This window comes from Momordica charantia (genome assembly GCF_013281855.1).
Source record: "Momordica charantia cultivar OHB3-1 chromosome 1 unlocalized genomic scaffold, Mcharantia_2.0 BLBB01000001.1, whole genome shotgun sequence".
NCBI classification, from domain to species: domain Eukaryota; kingdom Viridiplantae; phylum Streptophyta; class Magnoliopsida; order Cucurbitales; family Cucurbitaceae; genus Momordica; species Momordica charantia.
Window position 1 is genome coordinate 9,759,574 of NW_028275157.1, and position 20,432 is coordinate 9,780,005.

General features: G+C 36.9%; 1 protein-coding gene across 1 annotated transcript in view; it reads left to right on the forward strand.

The window, feature by feature from the left end:
- LOC111019538 (ARM repeat superfamily protein) overlaps nucleotides 1-20,432 on the forward strand; it is a 55,609-nt gene that overhangs the window by 8,841 nt on the left and 26,336 nt on the right. The window contains 7 exon segments of the mRNA XM_088124925.1: nucleotides 725-806; nucleotides 913-1,058; nucleotides 9,442-9,612; nucleotides 12,439-12,641; nucleotides 12,719-12,862; nucleotides 12,956-13,044; nucleotides 19,278-19,425. Of these exon segments, the coding sequence (XP_087981051.1) occupies nucleotides 725-806; nucleotides 913-1,058; nucleotides 9,442-9,612; nucleotides 12,439-12,641; nucleotides 12,719-12,862; nucleotides 12,956-13,044; nucleotides 19,278-19,425 (983 nt within the window).

The window sequence follows — 20,432 nt, forward strand, 5'->3', positions numbered from 1 at the left end:
ATGAAAAAAGCTCGTATTCATGTTAGGGCGACTTGGTAGAAAAAAGTTTAACCATTACTTTTTTTGATTTAATTTTGGCTATTAGAGGGTCTTGTGGTTATCTTCTTGTCTATGGGTTTGGGTGGAAATCTTAGTTTTTTTTCCTTCATTGTTTTTTCCTTTTATGTATATTTTAAAATTTTTTAAAAACGGTTACGTTCATGCTTTTTTGGTACACAATTCACTTGACACCCTTTTTTTATTATAAAAAATGCAACCACATGTACAAGTATCTATTGCTCTGGTTAATCTTACCAAAAATTTTATTTTTATTTTTTAAACTATTATTTGTTTTTTATTCTCAACTACATTCTTTGGCTTTAGGTTTAGTGGTGCTGCTTTTGCAGTTTGTAGTGTGGTTTTGGCTTTTTGTTCTATTCTCTTGTATCTTTTTCATGGTGGCTTTTCGTTGGTTGTTCTTTCTTTCTTTTTACTCCCTCTGGGAGTTTGTATCCCTGAACATTTTCTTCTTTTCATATTATCATTGAAAGGTTTGTTTCTTGTAAAAAAAAAAACCATATTTTATATGTTCTCTTGGCCAGGATGTAGTACATTTAACATTCTTTTAATGTCTTATTTGATGGGCTTGGGAAGTCTAGCATGAATAATTTGATATCTAACAGTGTACTTTGGCTCAGGATATGAGTTGATTTAATTGTACTGATATTCTTCATTTGTACTTTAGTGGAGCAGGAAAAGTCGGCCATTGCATGCAAAAGGTCTGGAGCAAGTGCTTACGTGGTTGCATGAGATAAATGTGCATTATGGTAACTTCCAAAATGAGGCAGGTCCTACTTCTAATAAATTATTCAAATCATATCTTAATCGATCAGTTAATGTTGTATGTTAAATCATTTGTTTGGTTTGCCATAGGAAAGGCAAAATCAAATATTCTGCAAACTGGAGCATTGCTACTCTCTTCTTGTTGGAGGCATTACAGCATTTTATTATTTTTGGAAGATTATAGATTTTCTCAGCACTACCAAGATTGGTTGAACCAGTACTTGTCAGGCATCCAGGTTAAGTATTAAAAATTTAGTTTGACAATTTACATCATGATACTTTTAAGATTTTAATTTTAGGTAGTGCAGTTTGTTAATTTTTTGGAAAATTCGATTGCGAGCAACCGGTGCGGTTTTCCAATTGTTATTTTTTACTTTCCTTTTTGTCTTATCTAATATATATTTACTTTTCGTTTTCCATTAATGATTATACTATTTTATTTTATATGTTCGGTTTGAGTGTTTTTCTTTCTTTGTCTGCTCGATTTTGTATATCAATATCATGTAAATCTATGAAGTTTTTCTTTATCTAGAGAAGAAAGGTAAAAATTAATTTCTTCATGCATCAGGGCTCATCTAGTCTTTCCTTATTCTTACCCTAGATGTCGATGGTTTTTCCTTTCCACCGTTGTTGTTGAATGTTTCTGACAATATGGTAAACATCCCCTTCTGTAATTCTCTTCACTATGTCAGAATTTGGTGAAGGAGAATCCTAAAACAATTGAACCAACCGTGTTAAATGTGTTGGAGAAATTTGAAATCAAAAGCATGGAACCAGGCATCAAGTGCCCATCAGCTCCCACAAGTTCGGTGGTCTGAATTACTTGCACTAGCCACAAGTTATTTTCTTCATTGGGAGGATAAAACTGGTTACTTGACTGTATTAAAAATTTTAAAAGGCTCCTCACATGGATGAGGAAGTTACGTACCTATGGCTTGGCTAATGGATTCATAGGTCTTGGCATTTGTCAAACTAATTTTATTATTATTTTTTTTTGGAAGAGAAACAATTTCATTAATGCAATGAAATGTAAGATATACTAGAGGGGATACCATCCGAAACCAATGGAGCTACAAAAAATGCTTTCCATTTGGATTTGGTTAAAGAGAGACAAAACTATAGTGTTGAAAGATGGGAGAACATTTGCACCAAGATACAACCAATGACACTATAGATTAAAAAATGTTACTGATAAATCACTCTTTTCCTTGAAAGATCCTATGATTTCTTTCTAGCCGAATCGACCACAGTAAGACCCTAATAAAATGCATCCACAGGATTTTAGCCTCATTAGTAAAGGGGTGTCCTGTGAGAGTAGAAGATAAAAGAGTGTGGAGTTCTGTCGGTAGGACCAATGACCAGCTAAAGGATGATAGGATGGTGTGCCAGGGTGTGGTTGAAAAGCTACAAGTAGCGAAAAGATGTCCCTGTGATTCACCATGCTGTTTACACAAAACACACCAGTGAGGAGAAAGGCACATCAACGGCAACCTCCTTTGGAGCTTGTCGTGGGTGTTTAAAGCTAGCAAACTGGCCTCCCAAAGAAAAAACTTGATATTCTTTGGGTCTTTCCATATCGATTTATAGAGTAGACCATCAGTTTGAGGGGTTGAGGGATTTGCCATGTCGTGGATGAGAGTGCGGGTTGTGAAGAGTCCCGATGGTTCCAATCTCCATATAAGTCTGTCACTTTCTTGATTTTGATGATAGGAAGACAAACGGTGGAGAAACGATACTGATTTTGCCTCTTTGAGGTTCCTTCTAAAGCTGATGTCCGATGAATTTGTTGCTGTCGACCAACATTTCTTAACAGTAGCATCTTTTCTGGAGTGCAAGGGAAAGAGGAGAGGGCAAGTCTAGGCATTAGAAAAAGGCACATTCTCCGGCAAATTATCCTTCCAGAAGTAAGTTTTTGCTCCATCACCAACCTTAAAGATGCTTTTGTCCATGATAAGTTGATGATGTCTGAGGATAGATTTCCAAGGACCACGACAGATGTTATGGAGGACTGTAAGGAGCTGTGGTGACGGTTTAGGAGCCCATATTTTTCAGCAATGACTCTTTTCCATAGGGCGGATTCTTCGACGTGGAATCTCCAAATCCATTTAGCAAGGAAGGCTTTGTTTTTCCTATTATGTAGCCAATTCCCAGCCCTCTATCCTCTAAGAGGAGGATTACCTTTTCTCATCTCACAAGATTCTGTCCCTTATTTGTGCTGTTTCCTTTCCATAGAAAGTTCCTCAGGAGAGAACTCTTTGGCTACTAGTGATTGAATGGAGAAGATAGATAGATAATATATAGGGAGATTGGTTAGTGTAGCTTGTAGGAGGGTGGGCCTACCACCTTTTGAGATAGGATAATTCTCCAAAGAGCTGAGCTTTTTCCTCATCTTCTCCAATATGGGATCCCAAAAAGAGATTGTATACGGTTTACCATTCAAGGGCAGGCCAAGATATGAGTTGGGCCAGGATCCTTTTTTGCAAACAAACCAACCTGCCAAGAGATCCAAATCAGATTCCCTCATGTTGATATTCGTTAATTCGGCCTTTTGGATATTGGAGTTCAGCCCTTACCCTTCTTCAAAAATTCGAATGGTGTTGAAAAGATTTACAAGATGGCCGTCCTTTGTTGAAGAGAAAAGAATGGTATTGTCTACGAATTGGAGGTGGTGTATTTCCAATTGATTCTGCCCCACCAAGAAGCCCTTTATCAAGTTGGAAGCATGGGTGAGGAGTCTACTAAAAGTCTAAAACAGTCCACAACAAGGGTGAAGAGGGAAAGGTAGCATGGGTGAGGAGTCTACTAAACAGTCCACAACAAGGGTGAAGAGGAAAGGGGAGAGGGGGTCTCCTTGCTTGAGACCTCCAGAGGCTCTAATTTTACCTCTGGGCTTGCCATTGATGATAATAGAGAAATTTGGGGAGGATATACAACCTCTGATCCAAGATTCCATCGGTGACTGAAGATCACCTTCTGCTTTTGAGATGCCATCCAAGAAATCCTAATCCATCTTGTCAAAGGCTTTTTCAATGTCTAACTTTATTACCACCCCTTTCTCGTTTATCCGTTTACAATCATCAATGAGCTTGTTTGCAATTAAGGATGCATATAGGATTTGTCTGTCAGCCACAAAAGTGGACTGTTGGGAGTGATGGTGCACGACAAGACCTTCTTTAGTCTCTCAGAAAGGACTCTAGCAATGCTTTTGTACATACATGAGATCAATCTAATGGGGCGAAAATCACTGACTGTGTGGGCATCGACCTTTTTTGGGATTAAGCAAATGCATGTCTCATTAAGGTTGACATTTACAATACCCTTCTGGAAAAAATCTTGGAACACTCTTAAGGATGTCTTCTTTAAGAATGTTCCAATATTTTTTTATAGAATTCTGCTGTATATCCTTCGAGGCCCGGTGTTTTGTTGTGTCCTGGATCCTTCATAGCCATCCAAATTTCTGTTTCTGTAAAGGGTGATTCAAGAAGAGCTCTTTGGTGTGCAGAGATGGGATCCCATTGGAGGGGATGTGGGAGAAATCTAGTACCTTTCTTTTTAGTGTAGAGGTTTTCATAAAAAGATAGGAACTCCTGTTCTATATCAATGTCTTCGATCAAACTTCTACCATATTGGGAAAGCACCTCCAAAATTGAGCTTCTTCTACGTCTGGCTGCAACCAAGCGGTGAAAGAAGCCTGACTTCACATCTCTTTCATTAAGGCATTTCACCTTGCAACGTTGGCGCCAATGCATTTCCTCTTTGATTGCTAAATCGAGGAGTTGTGCTTTCAAGGTGGTCCTTTGGGAGATCTGGGCTGAATGGCCCCCCTTTGTTCTTTTGTGTCTAGGGCTGCTAGATCCAGAAGAAGTTGGTCTCTTTGCCTATGAACGCATCCAAAAGTATATTTTTTCCATGATTGGATGATTGCTTCAAAGCCCTTTAGTTTTTGGATGAAACCGTGGCCATACCATCCTTGCAAGGGATTTGATTTCCACTAGAGATCCATCATGGGAGAGAAAGATGAATGTTGCATCCACATGTTTTCAAAACGGGAGGGAGAAGGGCCCCATTGGTTAATACACAGAGAGAGTTGAATCGGGAAGTGGTCTGATGTTTCCCTGTCCAGACGTTTGACCAATGCATTAGGGAATTTAGAGAGCAAAACATCAGTACATAAGAACCTATCAATAAGAGAGGGAGAAAGGACTCCCTCAAGTTGGACTAGGTGAAGAGACCATTGGTGAATGGGAAGGTCATTGAGATTAGATTCTGCAATGAACTTGTTGAAGAGTCGCATGCCTTGGATGGGCCTCATATGATGGGACTTTTCATGAGACCATCTGGTGATGTTAAAATCGCCTCCGAGGAGCGAGAAGGTGGTGCAGCGGTTAGCAAGGCTGTGGAGCTCCTTCCAAAAAAGGTGTCTTTCTCTAGCTTTGGAGGGGCCGTAAAGACCAGAGAGCCAAAAATGGAACCCTTCAGAAAGAGTGATCTTGAGCGGGAGGGAGAAGGAGCCAACAATTATATCTACCACAGAGAAGGATGTGTCATTCCATGAGATGATAAGGCCCCTAAAAGAACTCGTGGATCCTTTGTAAGCCCAAGCAATGTTTCTGAAGCTCCAGAGTGATTTGATTTAAAGTCTATCATCTTGTTTTGAGTATTTATAGAAACTCGCCTTGAGTAAGGATCACAACTATTTGAAGTTATTCTCTTTGAGAGTTTTCCTTGATAGCATAAATCTCCTTTCAGACGACACTCATTTGAATGTTCCTAAAGAATTCATCGTCTCTTCTCTCTAATATATTTTAAGCCTTTCTCCTTCTTAGTTGAATGAGTATCTTGCCTTTCTTGATTCCGAACTCGTTAGGCTTTGAGAAGAATGGACCTTGACGTTAGAAGAATTTTCTAGAAGAAGGTTGGAGATTGAAGTCGCTCGGGCTAGGGAGCTAGTTGAAATTCAAGCCAAATTCTCCCTGGTTTTCAAAGATCTATATGCAGAAGATAAAGATGGAGAACTCGAAGTTAAAGACCTCTAAAATTTCTCTTTTGTGTCATTAGATCTTGGTGGATCTTTTTGTTTGAAGTTAGCTTGTTTCTTTTGTTGGCTTTTGATATCACTCTCATGTTGATTGTATTGCTCTCTGTCGAGCCTATATTTTGCTTTCGGGAGTTTGTATTCTTGAACTTTTTCTCCTTTTCATATATCAATGAAAAGTTGTTTCTTGTTAAAAAAAAAAGTTGGTCAGCAACTTCGATCTTGGTTTCTTGAAGAATAACGATGAAAGGGTTGAGGTGTTGGATGAAGCTCTTGGTTTGCGCTCGTTTATCTCTTGAGCCAATACCTCTGACATCCCAAGAAAGAATGTTCATTAAGAAGTGGAAGGCCCGCCGTTGGTTAGGGAGGAAGAGGGTCCATCGTAGTTGATGGAAGAATAAAGGTCGGATAATTTCTCTAACATACTTGGTCTACTTTCGCTGTTCATTATTTTGCTTTGGTGTCTTTGTGGGTAAAGGGTGGATGCCCAACCCCATGGTCTTAAGCGAAGGAACCACTGATTATAGATAAACAGAGGGGTGGATGGATGGGTCACGAAAGTATGGAGGGGAGGGGGGCAAATCCGCTTGTCTATCATCAAACACTTGCAATGCCAAGGAGTTAGCTTTGGTGGGGGTTGGTTTGAGGAGAAAGTCCATAGGTGGGAGATAGGGGAGGGGAAGATTGGAGAAGAGAGACGTGGGAGGTTGGATAGGGGGTGGAAAGGGGTTTTCTGTATCTGGTTCGGAGGGAAGGGGATTAGTGGTGAATTTTGTGCCAGAGACAAAGAATGCCTTTTTTCTCTATCTCAATGACTCTTTTGGGTTTGTAGTGAAGTTGACAAGGGTAAGGTAAGGGGGATAGGGGGATGTTTGGATGGGGGGTGGGTGATAAGGGCGTGTGAAGGGACTCTGTCCGTTTGACAGGGGGACGCAAATAAAGGCAAATGGAAGGTAGGTTTGATTCAAACACTGGGCTCTCATCCACGGGGCTCTTCTTTTGAGCAATGGTCAATTTGTGATGCAGTCGAGGTGGCAGGTGCAATGTGTTGACAACTAGCACATTTAATGCATCTTTATCGTTGGAGCAGCCAAAGTCAATGCTGGGACAAAAAAGGTCAGAGGGAGCCTGTTGCAAATCTAAAATATTGTTGTATCTCGAAGGCTACTGTAAGTCTGAATAAGTGCTGCTTCTCTTGTAGGGGCAGGTCTCGAGGGTACAGCCTGAGGAGGCCATCTTCTTTTCCTTTGGCGGTGGTCAAACTCAATGGATTTCAGCCGCATATCCGATGTATTTTTCGCTAGAGAAAAAAGGGTCTATCTAGACGATAAGAGCTTTGATTTTTTCAGGGCTTAGGTCAATGGTGGCTGGGATAAAACCCGTAGGATTTTTCTCCACACAAATAGTAGCTTCGAAAAGGTCCAACCATGAGATATTCTTCTTTGAGGTCTCAATGAAACCGCCGCATATGTTGTCTATAAATCTTAGGGTGTCTTCATTCCATCGATCGGGAGGCAGATATCTCAGATCCAGCCCCCATATGAAGGAACCGCAGATGCTTTGTAGGAGGCGTGGCTATCCCGAAGTGCAATTTCAGGTCAAACTTACCCACTCTATACCAATCTTCAAAGTTGGTGTGAATTTGTGCTAGATCATCTATTCACATGTGAGAAGGGCTCTGTTGGCCGCAAGTGGATTAAAAAGGAGCAGAAAAAACTAATAGATTCTTGCATGGCCTTCATGATTTTGAACCAGTCATCATGGAGATGTTTTCTGAAAACAATAATGGAGGAGTCAAGGTTCGGGTTTGCGTTTATAGAGTTCCTGTTTGATTCTTAACTCCACCTTTGTTAATGGCTTCACCTACTTTATTTTCTTTTTGAACATGAAACAACTTTTCATTGATATATGAAAAGGAGAAAAAGTTCAAGAATACAAACCCCGTAGGAGTGAGAGAAAAAGGAAAAAATGAAAGCAAAATATAGGTTCGCCAGAGAGCAATACAAACAACATGAGAGTGATACCAAAAACCAACAAAAGAAACAAGCTAACTTCAAACAAAAAGATCCACCAAGACGTGATGACACAAAAGAGAAATTTTAGAGGTCTTTAACTTCGGGTTCTCCATCCTTATTTTCTGCATATAGATGTTTGAAAACCAGGGAGAATTTGACTTGAAATTCAGCTAGCTCCCTAGCCCGAGCGACGTCAATATCCAGCCTTCTAGAAAATTCTTATAACGTTAAGGTCTATTCTTCTCGAAGGCTAATGAGTTCGGAATCGAGAAGGCAAGATACTCATTCAACTAAGAGAAGAGACGATGAAATCTTTAGGAACATTCAAAGGAGTGTCGTCTGAAGGGAGATCCATGCTATCAAGGAAAACTCTCCAAGAGAAGAACTTCAAATAGTTGTGATCCTTCCTCAAGGTGAGACTTCACCTACTTTCAATACACCACAGTACTAGAAAGAAGGTTTTTGTTGTTGACAGACCGATGTTGTGGCAATAAATTTCTTGGGTTGGGGGTTTGGTGTCAAGTATTTAACGAGCTTGTAAAAGGAGTGCCAATCTCTTCTTTCTTCACCCACAGGGACCAGGATTTTGTTGATACTCCCATTATTGTCCAACCGTTCAATTTCTACAATGGTGCCTTTCTTGTTGGACGATTTTTCAACCCAAATGGTATGGCCATTGATCCTTGTTTCTGTGAAGAATCTTTGATTAATAGGGACAGATAGGAGGGAGGAGAAACATATAGCAAGCCAGGATATGGAGGACCAATGTAAGTAAATGAAGAAGTACTTATCTTTTGAGGTTTAAGATATTTTGAGGCGACTACCTCGGTACCTTTGGTCAACTTCTATAGAGAAGCGTTTCCTTCCTATGGTGGCGGATCTGTGGGTTGATGCTGGTTTGTTGGTCATGGCTATTCGTACAGAAGCTTAATATCGTCATGAGGTCGGAGATGAGTGATGGGTAGGGTTGATGGTGGGGAGAGAGGTGACAGGATTCCATGGTCAACTATGGATTGGTCTAAGTATTGTAGTGATGGATAGAGTGCATTTGTCAAACTTATTGATCAAGGATATCATGGATGTTGAGCTTCTCCACGAAGAGATGGTATAGGTTGAGATATTTCTTCATCAATTTTTTCTGAGTACATAAAATTGGATCTGACATACTGGACAAGCTAAGGCTTCATGACTTTGATCAAGTGGTACAAAATTCTCGAGGGGTTATGGCAGGAGTTGGATTTTGTAATGATCCTGACTTAGATTTTCCTATAGTTGTAAAAATTAAAATACCTGAAAATGATGAGAGATGGAGAGAAAAGTGAGTACTTGCTGAAGTATCTGATTCATTGTTCGAGATTATGAGCATCTGCAAGCAATCCATCAGACATTATAGCATACTAAACAGTGGAGTAGCAAGTAGTGATGAATCTGTTGCACCTTCTTGAGATGTTAATTTGACTACACAAGCTTTTGTGTGGCTTGCGACTATTCTAAGAGCATGAAAGACTATAATACTTATTGAATTTGAATTATGGCCTTCTGAATTGTATATTTTGTTTTCTTTCTCAGTATTATTCAGGGCTGCATACTGGGGAACATATCGGAAATAAGGATGGAAGAGAGACCACAATTTTTTTCCTGAATTGTTTATGCCTTCTACTGGGTAGGCTTGACAGTAAAAGATTTGAAAGCACAATATCAGAATATGGAACTCAGATTTCTCAGGTTCTGCTATTGCAGGTATTTATTTATGTATGTAACATTTTTAAGCTGCTAAAAATCTATGTGAAGAAGATAGGCATATAGAGACTTTCATCTTTCATTGAAATGAGTGCCCAACTGTCAAATCCTTGAAAGAAAGTTCTATAGTATTCTTCTTCTTAAACCACTGACGGAACATAGAGGGATAAGTTGAACTCATTTCTGGTAAAGGACCAGCCCCTTGCAGCGAAAATGGCAATGGATAAAAGTATGATCAATTTTTTCATTATCAATAAAATAAAAGTTTCATATAGAAGGGTGGAGAGCCATTTCAGATAAGATTTTTATAGGAACCAAAAGCTAAAATAGATTGAAAGATAAAATGATAAAAGGACTCCCAAGTAATTGAAGGTACTTCAACCCTCATTCTCTTGAGTATACTTATGCAAGCCTAAACCACACTAAACCAATGCCCTACCTTCACCCTTTCCCTCTCACTCTATTTGTTTTTTTTGAAAGAAGATACAAAATTTTCATTGATAAATGAGAAAAACACAGATATAAACTGAAAGGAGTGAAAGAAAATACAAAAACCAGATAACAAGAAGAAATAGAAGACTAAGAAGAAATAAAAACTTCCCAAGAACAAAAAATGATACTAGAAGAATAACTCGAGAATAAAACCGAAAGAGAACACCATTGAGAAGCCTTCTCTTATGCCTTCTGCAGTTTTCAAAGCTTTGCAGTTTTAGTTTGGATGGTTGGTTTGTGAGGCTTTCAAAGTTTTTTTCCAATCCAATTGGCATATGATGGTTTATATTTGGAGGTTTTTTGAAGACAGCATTGAGGCTTAGTATTTTTCCGGCTGCGGTCTAGTTCTTGTGTCCCTAGCTTCTACTTGGTTCATTTTGGAGTTTGATATTCGCTCTTGGTGCTAAGGAAGGTTTTTCCCCTCATGCAGATGCTGACTCAGGAACTAGTTTGGTTTTCCAAGTTTTGTAGCAAGCAGTTTCTCTGAGTTCTGTTTTAGAATTTTTTTTATCTTTTTTGAGCTTTATTGCTCTTTTTGTGCTATTTTTTCATTATTTTCTCTTCTTCTCTCATTTCTTTTTCGCCCATTTGAGGTTTGTATCTTGAACATTTTTCCTTTCCAATATCAATGAAAAGTTGTTTCTTGTTAAAAAAAAAACACCATTGAGAAGCCTTGAACTTTGCAAGGTCATAACATTCGAACTTGTTTCGTAAGATTCTTTGAATCCTTTCTAACCAAATTTCGGATAATAAGGCTTTGACCACTCAAACCCAAATTAAATGGGCCTTAGGAAGATAAAAGGGGCAATAACTTTCCTAACAGCTTTCCTAACCAATTACTAGTATACCCTTAATACCCTAATAATATTCTTAATTTTGTCCTAATAGCAATCCTATCAGATTTCTGCATCTTCTCATTTGTATTCTAGTATGGCTTTTAACACTTGATCTTTTGGATTTAGGTTTTTCCAATAGATATATCAAAATCTACATGCCATATATTTATTTAAAATAAAATATGAAAATTTCATTGATAAATAGAAAGAAAAAAATAATAAAAGTTTTAAAAGGATCCAAACTCCTTTAAGATGTGAAAAGATAACGGTGAGAGACGTTCTTAGAATTAAGCTACCATAAACATAGGATCTTAACTTCTTTAGAAGTGTAGCCAGCAGTGATTGTGTCACAAAATCATTAATATGATGGGTGCACACTTGGTGGTTGAATTTTTCAAAAAAGGGCCACCGAGTCTTTCCAGTAACTCATAACTCAAGCAAATATCTTTTTTTTAACAAGATACTAACTCTTCATTGAATTAATGAAAAGGAACAAAATTGTTCAAAGATACAAACTCTCGAAAGAGTGAAAGTACAAATAAGATTGTAAATAAAAGACTGTTAATAAAATTGCACTCAAGAAAATATATTTTTAAATTTAATTTTTTTATTTAATGAAAAACCATTCATGGCACACATGAAAAATTACTCCTCGGACTGGACTTGTCTTCACAAGGTCGTCTTTTATGGATAAATGCAATTAAAGCTTTGCTCTATGAGCTTTGGTTTGAAAGAAATCTCAGAACCTTCGAGAATCAGCACAAACCTCCGTTTGATCGGTTTAGCCTAGCTAAGTTTAAAGCTTCACAATGGTGTTCTATGTCATCTCTCTTTGGGAATTATTCTTCTTCCCTCATTTGTTCTAATTGGGGGGCCTTTTGCTTTCACTTTTAATCTTTGCTGTTTGTTTTTATTTTGTTTTTCTTTCACTCTTTCGAGAGTTTGTATCGTTCAACATTTATACTCCTTTTCATTATTTCAGTGAGAAGTTTGTTTCTTGTTAAAAAAAAAAAAAATTGCCACACATATAAAAATAAACTATACAAAAAAGGGGCTTCAATCTAAGATGATAAGACCTCAAGAATAACTCTAGGATATATGTTACTGGTTCCACTAGTTGCGTAACAGACACCAATTAGGAGATAGTATGATGGCAGGATTCCTCTATTGTACGATGTTGAAAGGGCTTGTCTTCCATAGCTCGTGGAACAAATGAAGATTTTTGTAATCTTTGGTATCTTGAGTTTCTAGAGTAGAAGTTACCATCACTTTATAATATGCTTGGTTAGCAGTTCCTAATGAGATGGATATGTTCTTTCTTCCATGGAACTGATGCTTTGGTAGCTTGATAATTGATATTACTATCCTTGTTAAGACTTACCTTAAATTTATAATCTCTAATGCAATGCTTCGATTCGATACTATTTGCTTTATTTCTGTTGAACATGTGATTTATGCTTACTTGATTACATAGTTATTTTTGTGTTCTGTTTTTAAGTTCCATAGTACGGATGAAGATGTCATTGACGAGGTTGTTAGCATATTTAAGGCAGTTTTTCTCAATTCAAATTTATCATCTGGAGGCAGTATCCCTGATATTAGGCAACTAGATGTTGTGATGCCGTTGTTGCTTAACCTTCTAGACGAGCGGGATATGATAGCTAGAGCTGTCACCATTCTCATTTCTGAATGCTGTGTAATGTACTCTCTCTTTCTCTCTCTCTGATCTTGGAATTCATTGTCTTCTTTTGGTTCACTTTCACCTGCTGGTTTATCAGGAGCGGAGATAATCAGTTCCTTTCGGAAGTCTTTAAGCGATTTGATTCTGATAGTATAATACAGAGGAGGAATGCTCTTGATGTGATTTCTGAAATTATTCAGATGTCATCAAATACGAGAAATTTACTGACTCAGTCAGCATGGTACATATGCCCTAGCATTGCCGTCATTTTTTTGTTTTTCCTACATTAGTTATCTAGAACTGGCATAACTTTGTATGACGTTAATTGCTGCAGGCAAGATACTACTAACCGATTACTCAAATGCCTAGAAGATGAAGAAATTCTAATCTGTAAACAGGCTGCTAATTTGCTTCCTTGCATTGGTTAGTTTTGATGTTTGCACAGTTCTTAATATTACTTTTGGCTTTACTCTTATGGCTATGTACTCTATTAAGTGAACCATTTTATTATCGATTCTTTCAAGGTGCATTGGAGTTGAGCGTGACGGTTTTATTAGGACTTTTGGTTTTACATTGTTCTTATGGAAAATCAGCTCGATGGGCCGGCCCCCAAGGGGTAGCCCATCGTCAAAGATTTGGGGTCTCTTGATCATACCAGTTTAGAGGTCTCAAGTTCGAATCTTTGGATGAGCTTAATACAAAAAACCCTTGATGTATCCTTGGTCTTTGTCTTGGGGTGGGTGCGGGTGTCCTCGAGTATAGGGGAGCGAAGCTTTGACTCTCAGTTAGTAAAAATAAAAAAAATCAGATCGATGGGTTTTAATAGTTGCTTGTTCTGTTTTAATCAGTTTGATTTGCTTTCCTGTGTAACATGATTTCCCACTTTTGAGTTATATGGCTAATGTCGTGGGGATGTTGTTGAGATTTTTATTTTATTCTCTAGTGAGTGGGTCAATTAGGGAAGTGGTTCTCACCTAGTCAACTGGGAGGTTGTCTTGTTTAAAGCTGTTTATGAAGTAGGGATTGAGAATCATTAAAAAATCATACTAAACTACTTCAGTTTTTCTCAAGTAGTTTAGTATGATTATTAACAATATTTTAAAAAATCATTCCTAGGCACTAAGCGCATCATGTACCTCCTCATAAAACTTAAAAGCATGGCAGCTTCTCTTTACGCGAACGCCTTAGTTTTTTTAATACCTTTCTGGGGAAGAAGTGGGCTCTAGAAGTACTGCTAATTGAAGAATCGAACTGTATTACACACATATATATAAACCAAGAAAATATTTTATGAAAGCCCTCATTCCTTAAAGTTTTCACTATCTTATTTTTCGTTATTTTTTTTTATCATATATGTAAAAGTAATTTATATTTTTTCATTTTGTACCTCATGAAAAAAGTCGTCGCTCTTTTTTTTTTTTTTTGCTTCACACTCAAATTTCTAATGGCTATTGCATTTTAGTGCGCCTTGTGCTCTAAAAGCATTGACAAGAGAGTGTTGGAGATTCTTAGTAGGTTAAAAGGTGAGGGTGTTGTGGGGGTTTTCCCATTTAAGTTTGAAAAATGGAATACTCAAAAAACATGAGGAGATTTCTTAGTAGGACAAATATTACAATCTTCTTATCGTTCCTTCCTATTATTTCTCCATTATTGGATGGAAGAACCTAGCTGAACTGGATCAAGGGTCCTAACTGAGTCCTACCCTACCTTGTTCCTAAAAAAATCACCTTGACTTCCAGGTAAAAGTTAGGAAATTGAGTAGCATAGCAGAAGCTTACTACAAAGTAGCATCTGCAGCAGAAACATTTTAGTTTTAGAGCTCCATCTTGTAAGTTATTGGAGGCTGTTGACCTCCGGTGATATATTTTTCAAGTATAAAGAAGAGTAAAAAGAGGAAATTAGTTAAAATGTATGCCAGAGAGGGCAAATAGGGAATTACTCCACAGGAAAGTAAGTTATGGCATATATGTAGTGGAGGGGAAAGAGTGTGATTCACGGGTATCTTTTTGGTAATCTGTTAGTGCGTAGAGAGCCAGCCAGCCCTCTTGAATAGGCTGAGCATTATATGATGTGCCTTTAGGGCCCTTTTTTTTCTACCTTTCATCCTAGATAGGAAAGGGATACCTAATAGGGGCTATTTGGTTGCCTGGGCGTCTGCTTTTGCATGGCTGGGCTGTTTTGTTTTTGTACTCTTCATTCTTCTTAATGAAAGTCATTTTTTATTACAACAATAAGGAAAGATTCTCAATGCAATCCGTCAACCAATTGTCTTCCTAAATCTAAACTTTATGGCCTCTAACTCATCTCGAAGGGGAGCAGGCTGGAACAAACATGTGTCTGCCCTTAATAATATAGTGTCAAGGGCCTTGCAGTATTTAGTTGAGATCACTTTGTGCCACCAAAGGTTTTCTAATTGAAACTTCTAGAACTATTTTGATAAAAGAGAAATCCATCCTCGTCATACTTATTCCTATGGTCCATTTTTCTTTTAATGGCGTCTACCTTCTTCCACATTTAGGCCCTCCCATACAACATATCTTGCCAGTTTCAAACATCTTAGTCACCTACCTAGGTGTCTATGTAAAAGTGTAATGGATGTTGCATTTCCATTTGTTGGAAGGTAGCCAATTGAATCTGCATAATCTCATTTTATGTATATTTTTATTTAATTTGTATATTAATTTATCTTTAGCTTTAATTTTTATTAATGATTTTTAGTTTTATTTTTAAGTATTGATTGTCTATAGGGATTAAATCTTGCTTTTAGCAGTTAATGAGGTTTAAATTTTTTTTTTTTATTTAGGGATATAAAACTTTTAGATAGCTGATTAATAAAATTAAGATATTAGACCCCAAGGGGTTGCCCCATTGGCAAGAGTTTGAGATCTCGATCATACCGGCTTAGTGCTCTCAAGTTTGAACCTTCGGATGAGCTTAATACAAACAAACTTTTGATATCTCCCAGATACGGCCCCCCAGTAAAGGCAGGCAAAGCTTTTGACTCTAGTTATAAAGAAAAAAAAAAGAGAAGAAAAAAAAATCTTTAAGAAAAAACCCTGAATTGGCAGCCTTACGGTAGTGAGCTGCTTTTACCTTAGGTTTGGAATCCCTGATTTGCAAGGAATGATTTTTAAATCGTTAATGCTGTTTGATTTGAAAAGGAAAAAAAAGGAATTTGTATTATTTTCTCACATCACTCCACCTTACACCCATATAATAATTTTTTGTATTTTTTTTAGGCAAATTGCCATATTATAGTTGGCTTTCTCTTTTGCCTCCCTTTTACACGCATCTTTTTAGATCATCATTCAAACAAAATCCAAGTTAATTTTCTATTTTGCTTGGTATGTCTTTGATCAGTTTTCTTTTTTTATTTTTTTTATTTCAATTTAATTTGGTAAAAAAAGTTACCGTTCCAAATAGGACGGATTTGTAAAGAGATTGGTAGTTTGACATATTTAAAATCTCTGGTTATTTTAACTATCTTTGTTTTTTTTTTAATGATTTTTCTTACATTTTTATTAGTTGAAATATTGTTTTGTAATTCTTTGCATGTTCTCTTTCATTCTTGTGTTTTAGTATGACATTTGTTATGTTCATTCATTTTAATGTGGGGTTTTTTTTTTTTTTTGAAAAAAATGAAGTTGGGGCATAACAATAAGAAATAAAATAAATGAAAGATGAGGGAAAGTTGGATTATGGTTGAAGTTCTTTTAGTTATGACTAGTGAGCAGCACGTGCGATACACGTAGAATTTATCATTTCATTACTATTACCTTAAGAGCAATTTTGTCATTCAAACACAAATCTCTCTCTCAATTCCTTTAATTTTTTCTCTCTTTCTAAATACTATCTCTCAATCTTTACAAATTTATTTCTCTCTCGATCCCCACCCCTCAAATTTTCTCTCTCTCTTTCTAAATACTATATTTTCACCTTTACAAATTCCAAATAAACTTAAATAGATGATAATTTGTATAAGGAATTTGGATGGGCAGAGGAAAAAAGAGTCTAAGAGAAGAAAGAAAAATAATGAAAGGATTAAGAGAGATAAATGAAATTTTTGAGAGAGAATTATTTGGGAAAAGAGGAATTTGTAAAGGTGGTGAGAAAATATTTGGAAATTAAGAGGGGTGGCGTGGGAAGGAGGGGGGAGGGAGAATTGGTAGAATATGAGGGAATTTGGTGGGAGAAATTATTTGAGAAAAGTGGAATTTGTAAAGCTTCTTCTCTCAAGTCTCATTCTCGATTAAATCTCTGCTCTCTCTCTTTTTCTCTTTATAATGTTTGAACTTTGAATATTATTTGGCTTTTAGATGTTATATATGTGTATATATATATTTATTTATTTTTATATATAGTGCGCCTCACGAAAAAAAGCCTGCTCTTTTTTTTTGTGCCTCGAACTTAAGCTCCAGAGGTCTATTGCGGTTTAGTGTGTCTCGAGTTTTTGAAAATACTGGGCGTGAAAATTGGAAAAATCCTACGAGTTTCCTTGTCAACCAAATGTAGTAGGGTCAGGCAGTTGGCCTGTGAATAGTCGAGGTGCGCGTGAGCTGGCTTGGACACACAGATGTAAAAAAAAAAAGCTTGAAAATTGGAAAAATCTTATGCTTTCAAAAGGAGGAAGGCTTACTATGGCTCTCTCTCTGTTTTGAATAGTATTCCTCTGTATGCCTTCTCTGTTTTCAAGGCCCCAAATTAAAGTGATCACAAAAATGGAGAAGATTGTTAGAAATTTGTTTTGGAGTGGACATGGTTGTCATCCTCAGCGGCATCTAGTGAGTTGGGATCGAACTTCTTTGCCAAAGGTTTATGCTGGATTAGGGATTGAAGCTTACAAACACAGAAATAATGCTCTGCTCCAAAATGGCTGTGGAGATTCATTCAATAAGAAAATTCCTTGTGGAAACGCGTTATCTCGAGTACTTACAACAGGGATGGCAATTGTTGGCTGCCTCCCCCTCCTAGAGGGGCTACTAAGGGGTGGCCTTGGGTGGAAATAGCTGCGATATGAGCCTTTGTTTTATGAAATTTATATCATTCAAGGTTCGAAGTGGTCATAGAATCAAATTTTGGAAGGATTCTTGGCTGGGAAACACTCCTTTTGAAACCAGATTTCCAGATTTATACAAAATAACAACTAAGAAAGATAGTACAGTGGCTGAATGTTGGAACAATGAGCATTGTGATTGGAGCTTGGGTTTCAGAAGAGGCTTGCTTGAAAGAGAGATGGATAGTTCAATGAGGTTGGTGGAGTTGTTGAATTCCTTTAGATGGGGTCGGGGGAAGACAAGGTGGAGTGGGCTTTGGGAGGTGAGAAACATTTTACCACCAAATCCACTTTCCTAAAACTAACAGAAGTTACCCATTTTTTAAAGTCTCCTCTTATTAACATGATACGGAAATTTTCTTGCCTTAAGAAGATCAAGGTCTTTCTTTGGAGTCTTGCATACATAAGCCTTAATACTCATGAAAAATTGCAGAAAAAGCTTCAAAATTGGATGCTCTCTCCCTTGGTTTGCTCCCTTTGCCTTAGAAATGACAAGAATATTGGTCACTTGTTTCTTCATTGCACCTTTGTTTCTAGGTGCTGGTCCTTTTTGATGAGGGAATGTGGCCTCTCGGGGTGTCTTGCCAAGATGGTTGATGATTGGCTTCTTGAAATAGTTCAGGGCAGTACTCTAAAAGGGAATTGAAGGTCCTTTGGAGTTGTGCTGGTAGAGCTTGCTTTTGGAGTATATGGAAAGAAAGAAATCAAAGAGTTTTCAACTATACTTCTCTTCCTTTTGATATTTTGTTTTGTGAAAATGTACAAATTACTATGGCCTCGTGGTGCCTTACTTATAGGAGATTCTTTTGTAATTATAGTCTAGCTTTACTTTCCCAGGATTTACATGTGGTAGCTTTCTTAGGGAGGGCCTCCTCGGCCCTTACCCATAGCCTGTTCTCCCCCTTTGGTCTTGATATATTCTGTTTCTTATAAAAAAAAAAAAGATTAAAATTAACATGGCAAAATGGAGTTTCTCCCTTGTGTGCCTTTTATATATAGTGTAGATAAGTGTATTGATTATCTTGGTTTAGATTTAAAATAATTCGACTTTTAAGTTTTTGAAAAATATATATCTGAAGGAAGATATTTACAAGTTTTTTTTTTTTTTTGATTTTTGTTTTTTTTTTGCTTTTTGTTTTTTTTGTTTTGTTTTGTTTTTTTATAATTTTAATTAGCAAATTTTAATTTATTAAGTTTATTTGATTAAATGATTTTATTTTTACACGTACTTGAAATTACTATTTCCTATTAAAATACTATATTATTATTATTAATACAATACCATGCAAAATTATAAGGGCATAACAAGAAAATGTTATACGTCTTTTCATTTCTCGTGAACATCCAAACAACAAATTCCAAACAATAATAATTTCCATCTTTTAAAATCTTAGAATTTGAAATCATTTTTGTCCGATTCCAAATGCCGCATGAAGCATTACTATGTAATTCTTTTTCCATATGCAATAATAGCTAACTACTTGGGTTTTTGCATATTGTGAATTTCCTCTGTGGCCTTTGTTATTAATGGCAATCAACATTTTCTGTGGTGCTTTTTATAACTGATTTCTGTTTTCCATTCTTTTTCATTAATATTGTGCAGACCCTTCTTTGGTTTTACCTTCTTTAGTACGTCTTGTCTACTCATCAAATGATAGAGTTCTAGCATCAGCTGGTGAAGCTCTCATTGGGCTGCTCAAACGTCATAATCAGAACATTGAAGCAATCTTTATGCTACTCGATTGTGTTAGGTATTTTTCTTGCCCACCTCTCCTCCCTCTCTCCAGTAAAATGAGAAGTTACTTCAACTTTCATGCATTTGTTATGAACTTGTCGGTTGGTAAGATCAAATTGGGGTAAAATGGGAGGGTCATTTTCTTAATTGAATTTGACAAACAGTGGAAATGAAATCCTAGATCCATAGAAATGTTATGTTCCAACTTGCAAATCTTTTTCTTTTTCCGAGAATGATAGATTAAAATGGTGTTAGTGGGTCTCTCCTTGTATTTGGCATACATTACTAAGAGCAAAGTAAATAGGTCTAATATGAAAATGGTAAATAAGTTGCCCAGCCAACTGTTTCCACCTTCCTTTGCCTATAGGTTATCTTTTATTAGGAGGCTTTTCTTGAGATTCCATAGGTGCAGAACACGGCTTATCTCGAGTCATCTCATTTTCTTTTAGGGGATAAAAGATGTACTTTATTTGGGATAAACTTGTATCTTTGTGGGACATCCTTTATGGGCTAAAGTTGCTGCATTGGAATTTGTTGTTGGTTGGGGTAGGAGGTTGTCTGTGGTGCTTTCCAAATAACTTCTATAGAAGGCCCGTTTGATTTGGATAAATGCAGTCAAAGCAATTACGTCTGAACTTTGGTTTGAAAGGAATCAAAGGCTCTTCCATGACAAAAGCAAAGATTGGGTGGAATCTTTGAACTTACCAGATTTAAAGCTTCTTTTTGGTGTCCATCTCGCCACTTTTCAAGAACTACACAGCTGGATAGATTTCTGACTCTTGGAATGCATTTCTTTGCTCTACTTAGTTTCTCACTTCTTTTGTTGTTTCAGTTTTTTCGTTTTCCTTTCACTCCTTTTTTGGAGTTTGTAATTTGTATCTTTGAACTTTTGTTTATTTTCATTGGTCAATGAAAATTTTCGTATATTGTTAAAAAAAAGAATTATTTTCTTGTCAGTAGTAGGGGTTGAAGTTACCTTGCTGATTTTGGGAGCCTTCCAATCTGCATGTTTACAATGGGTAT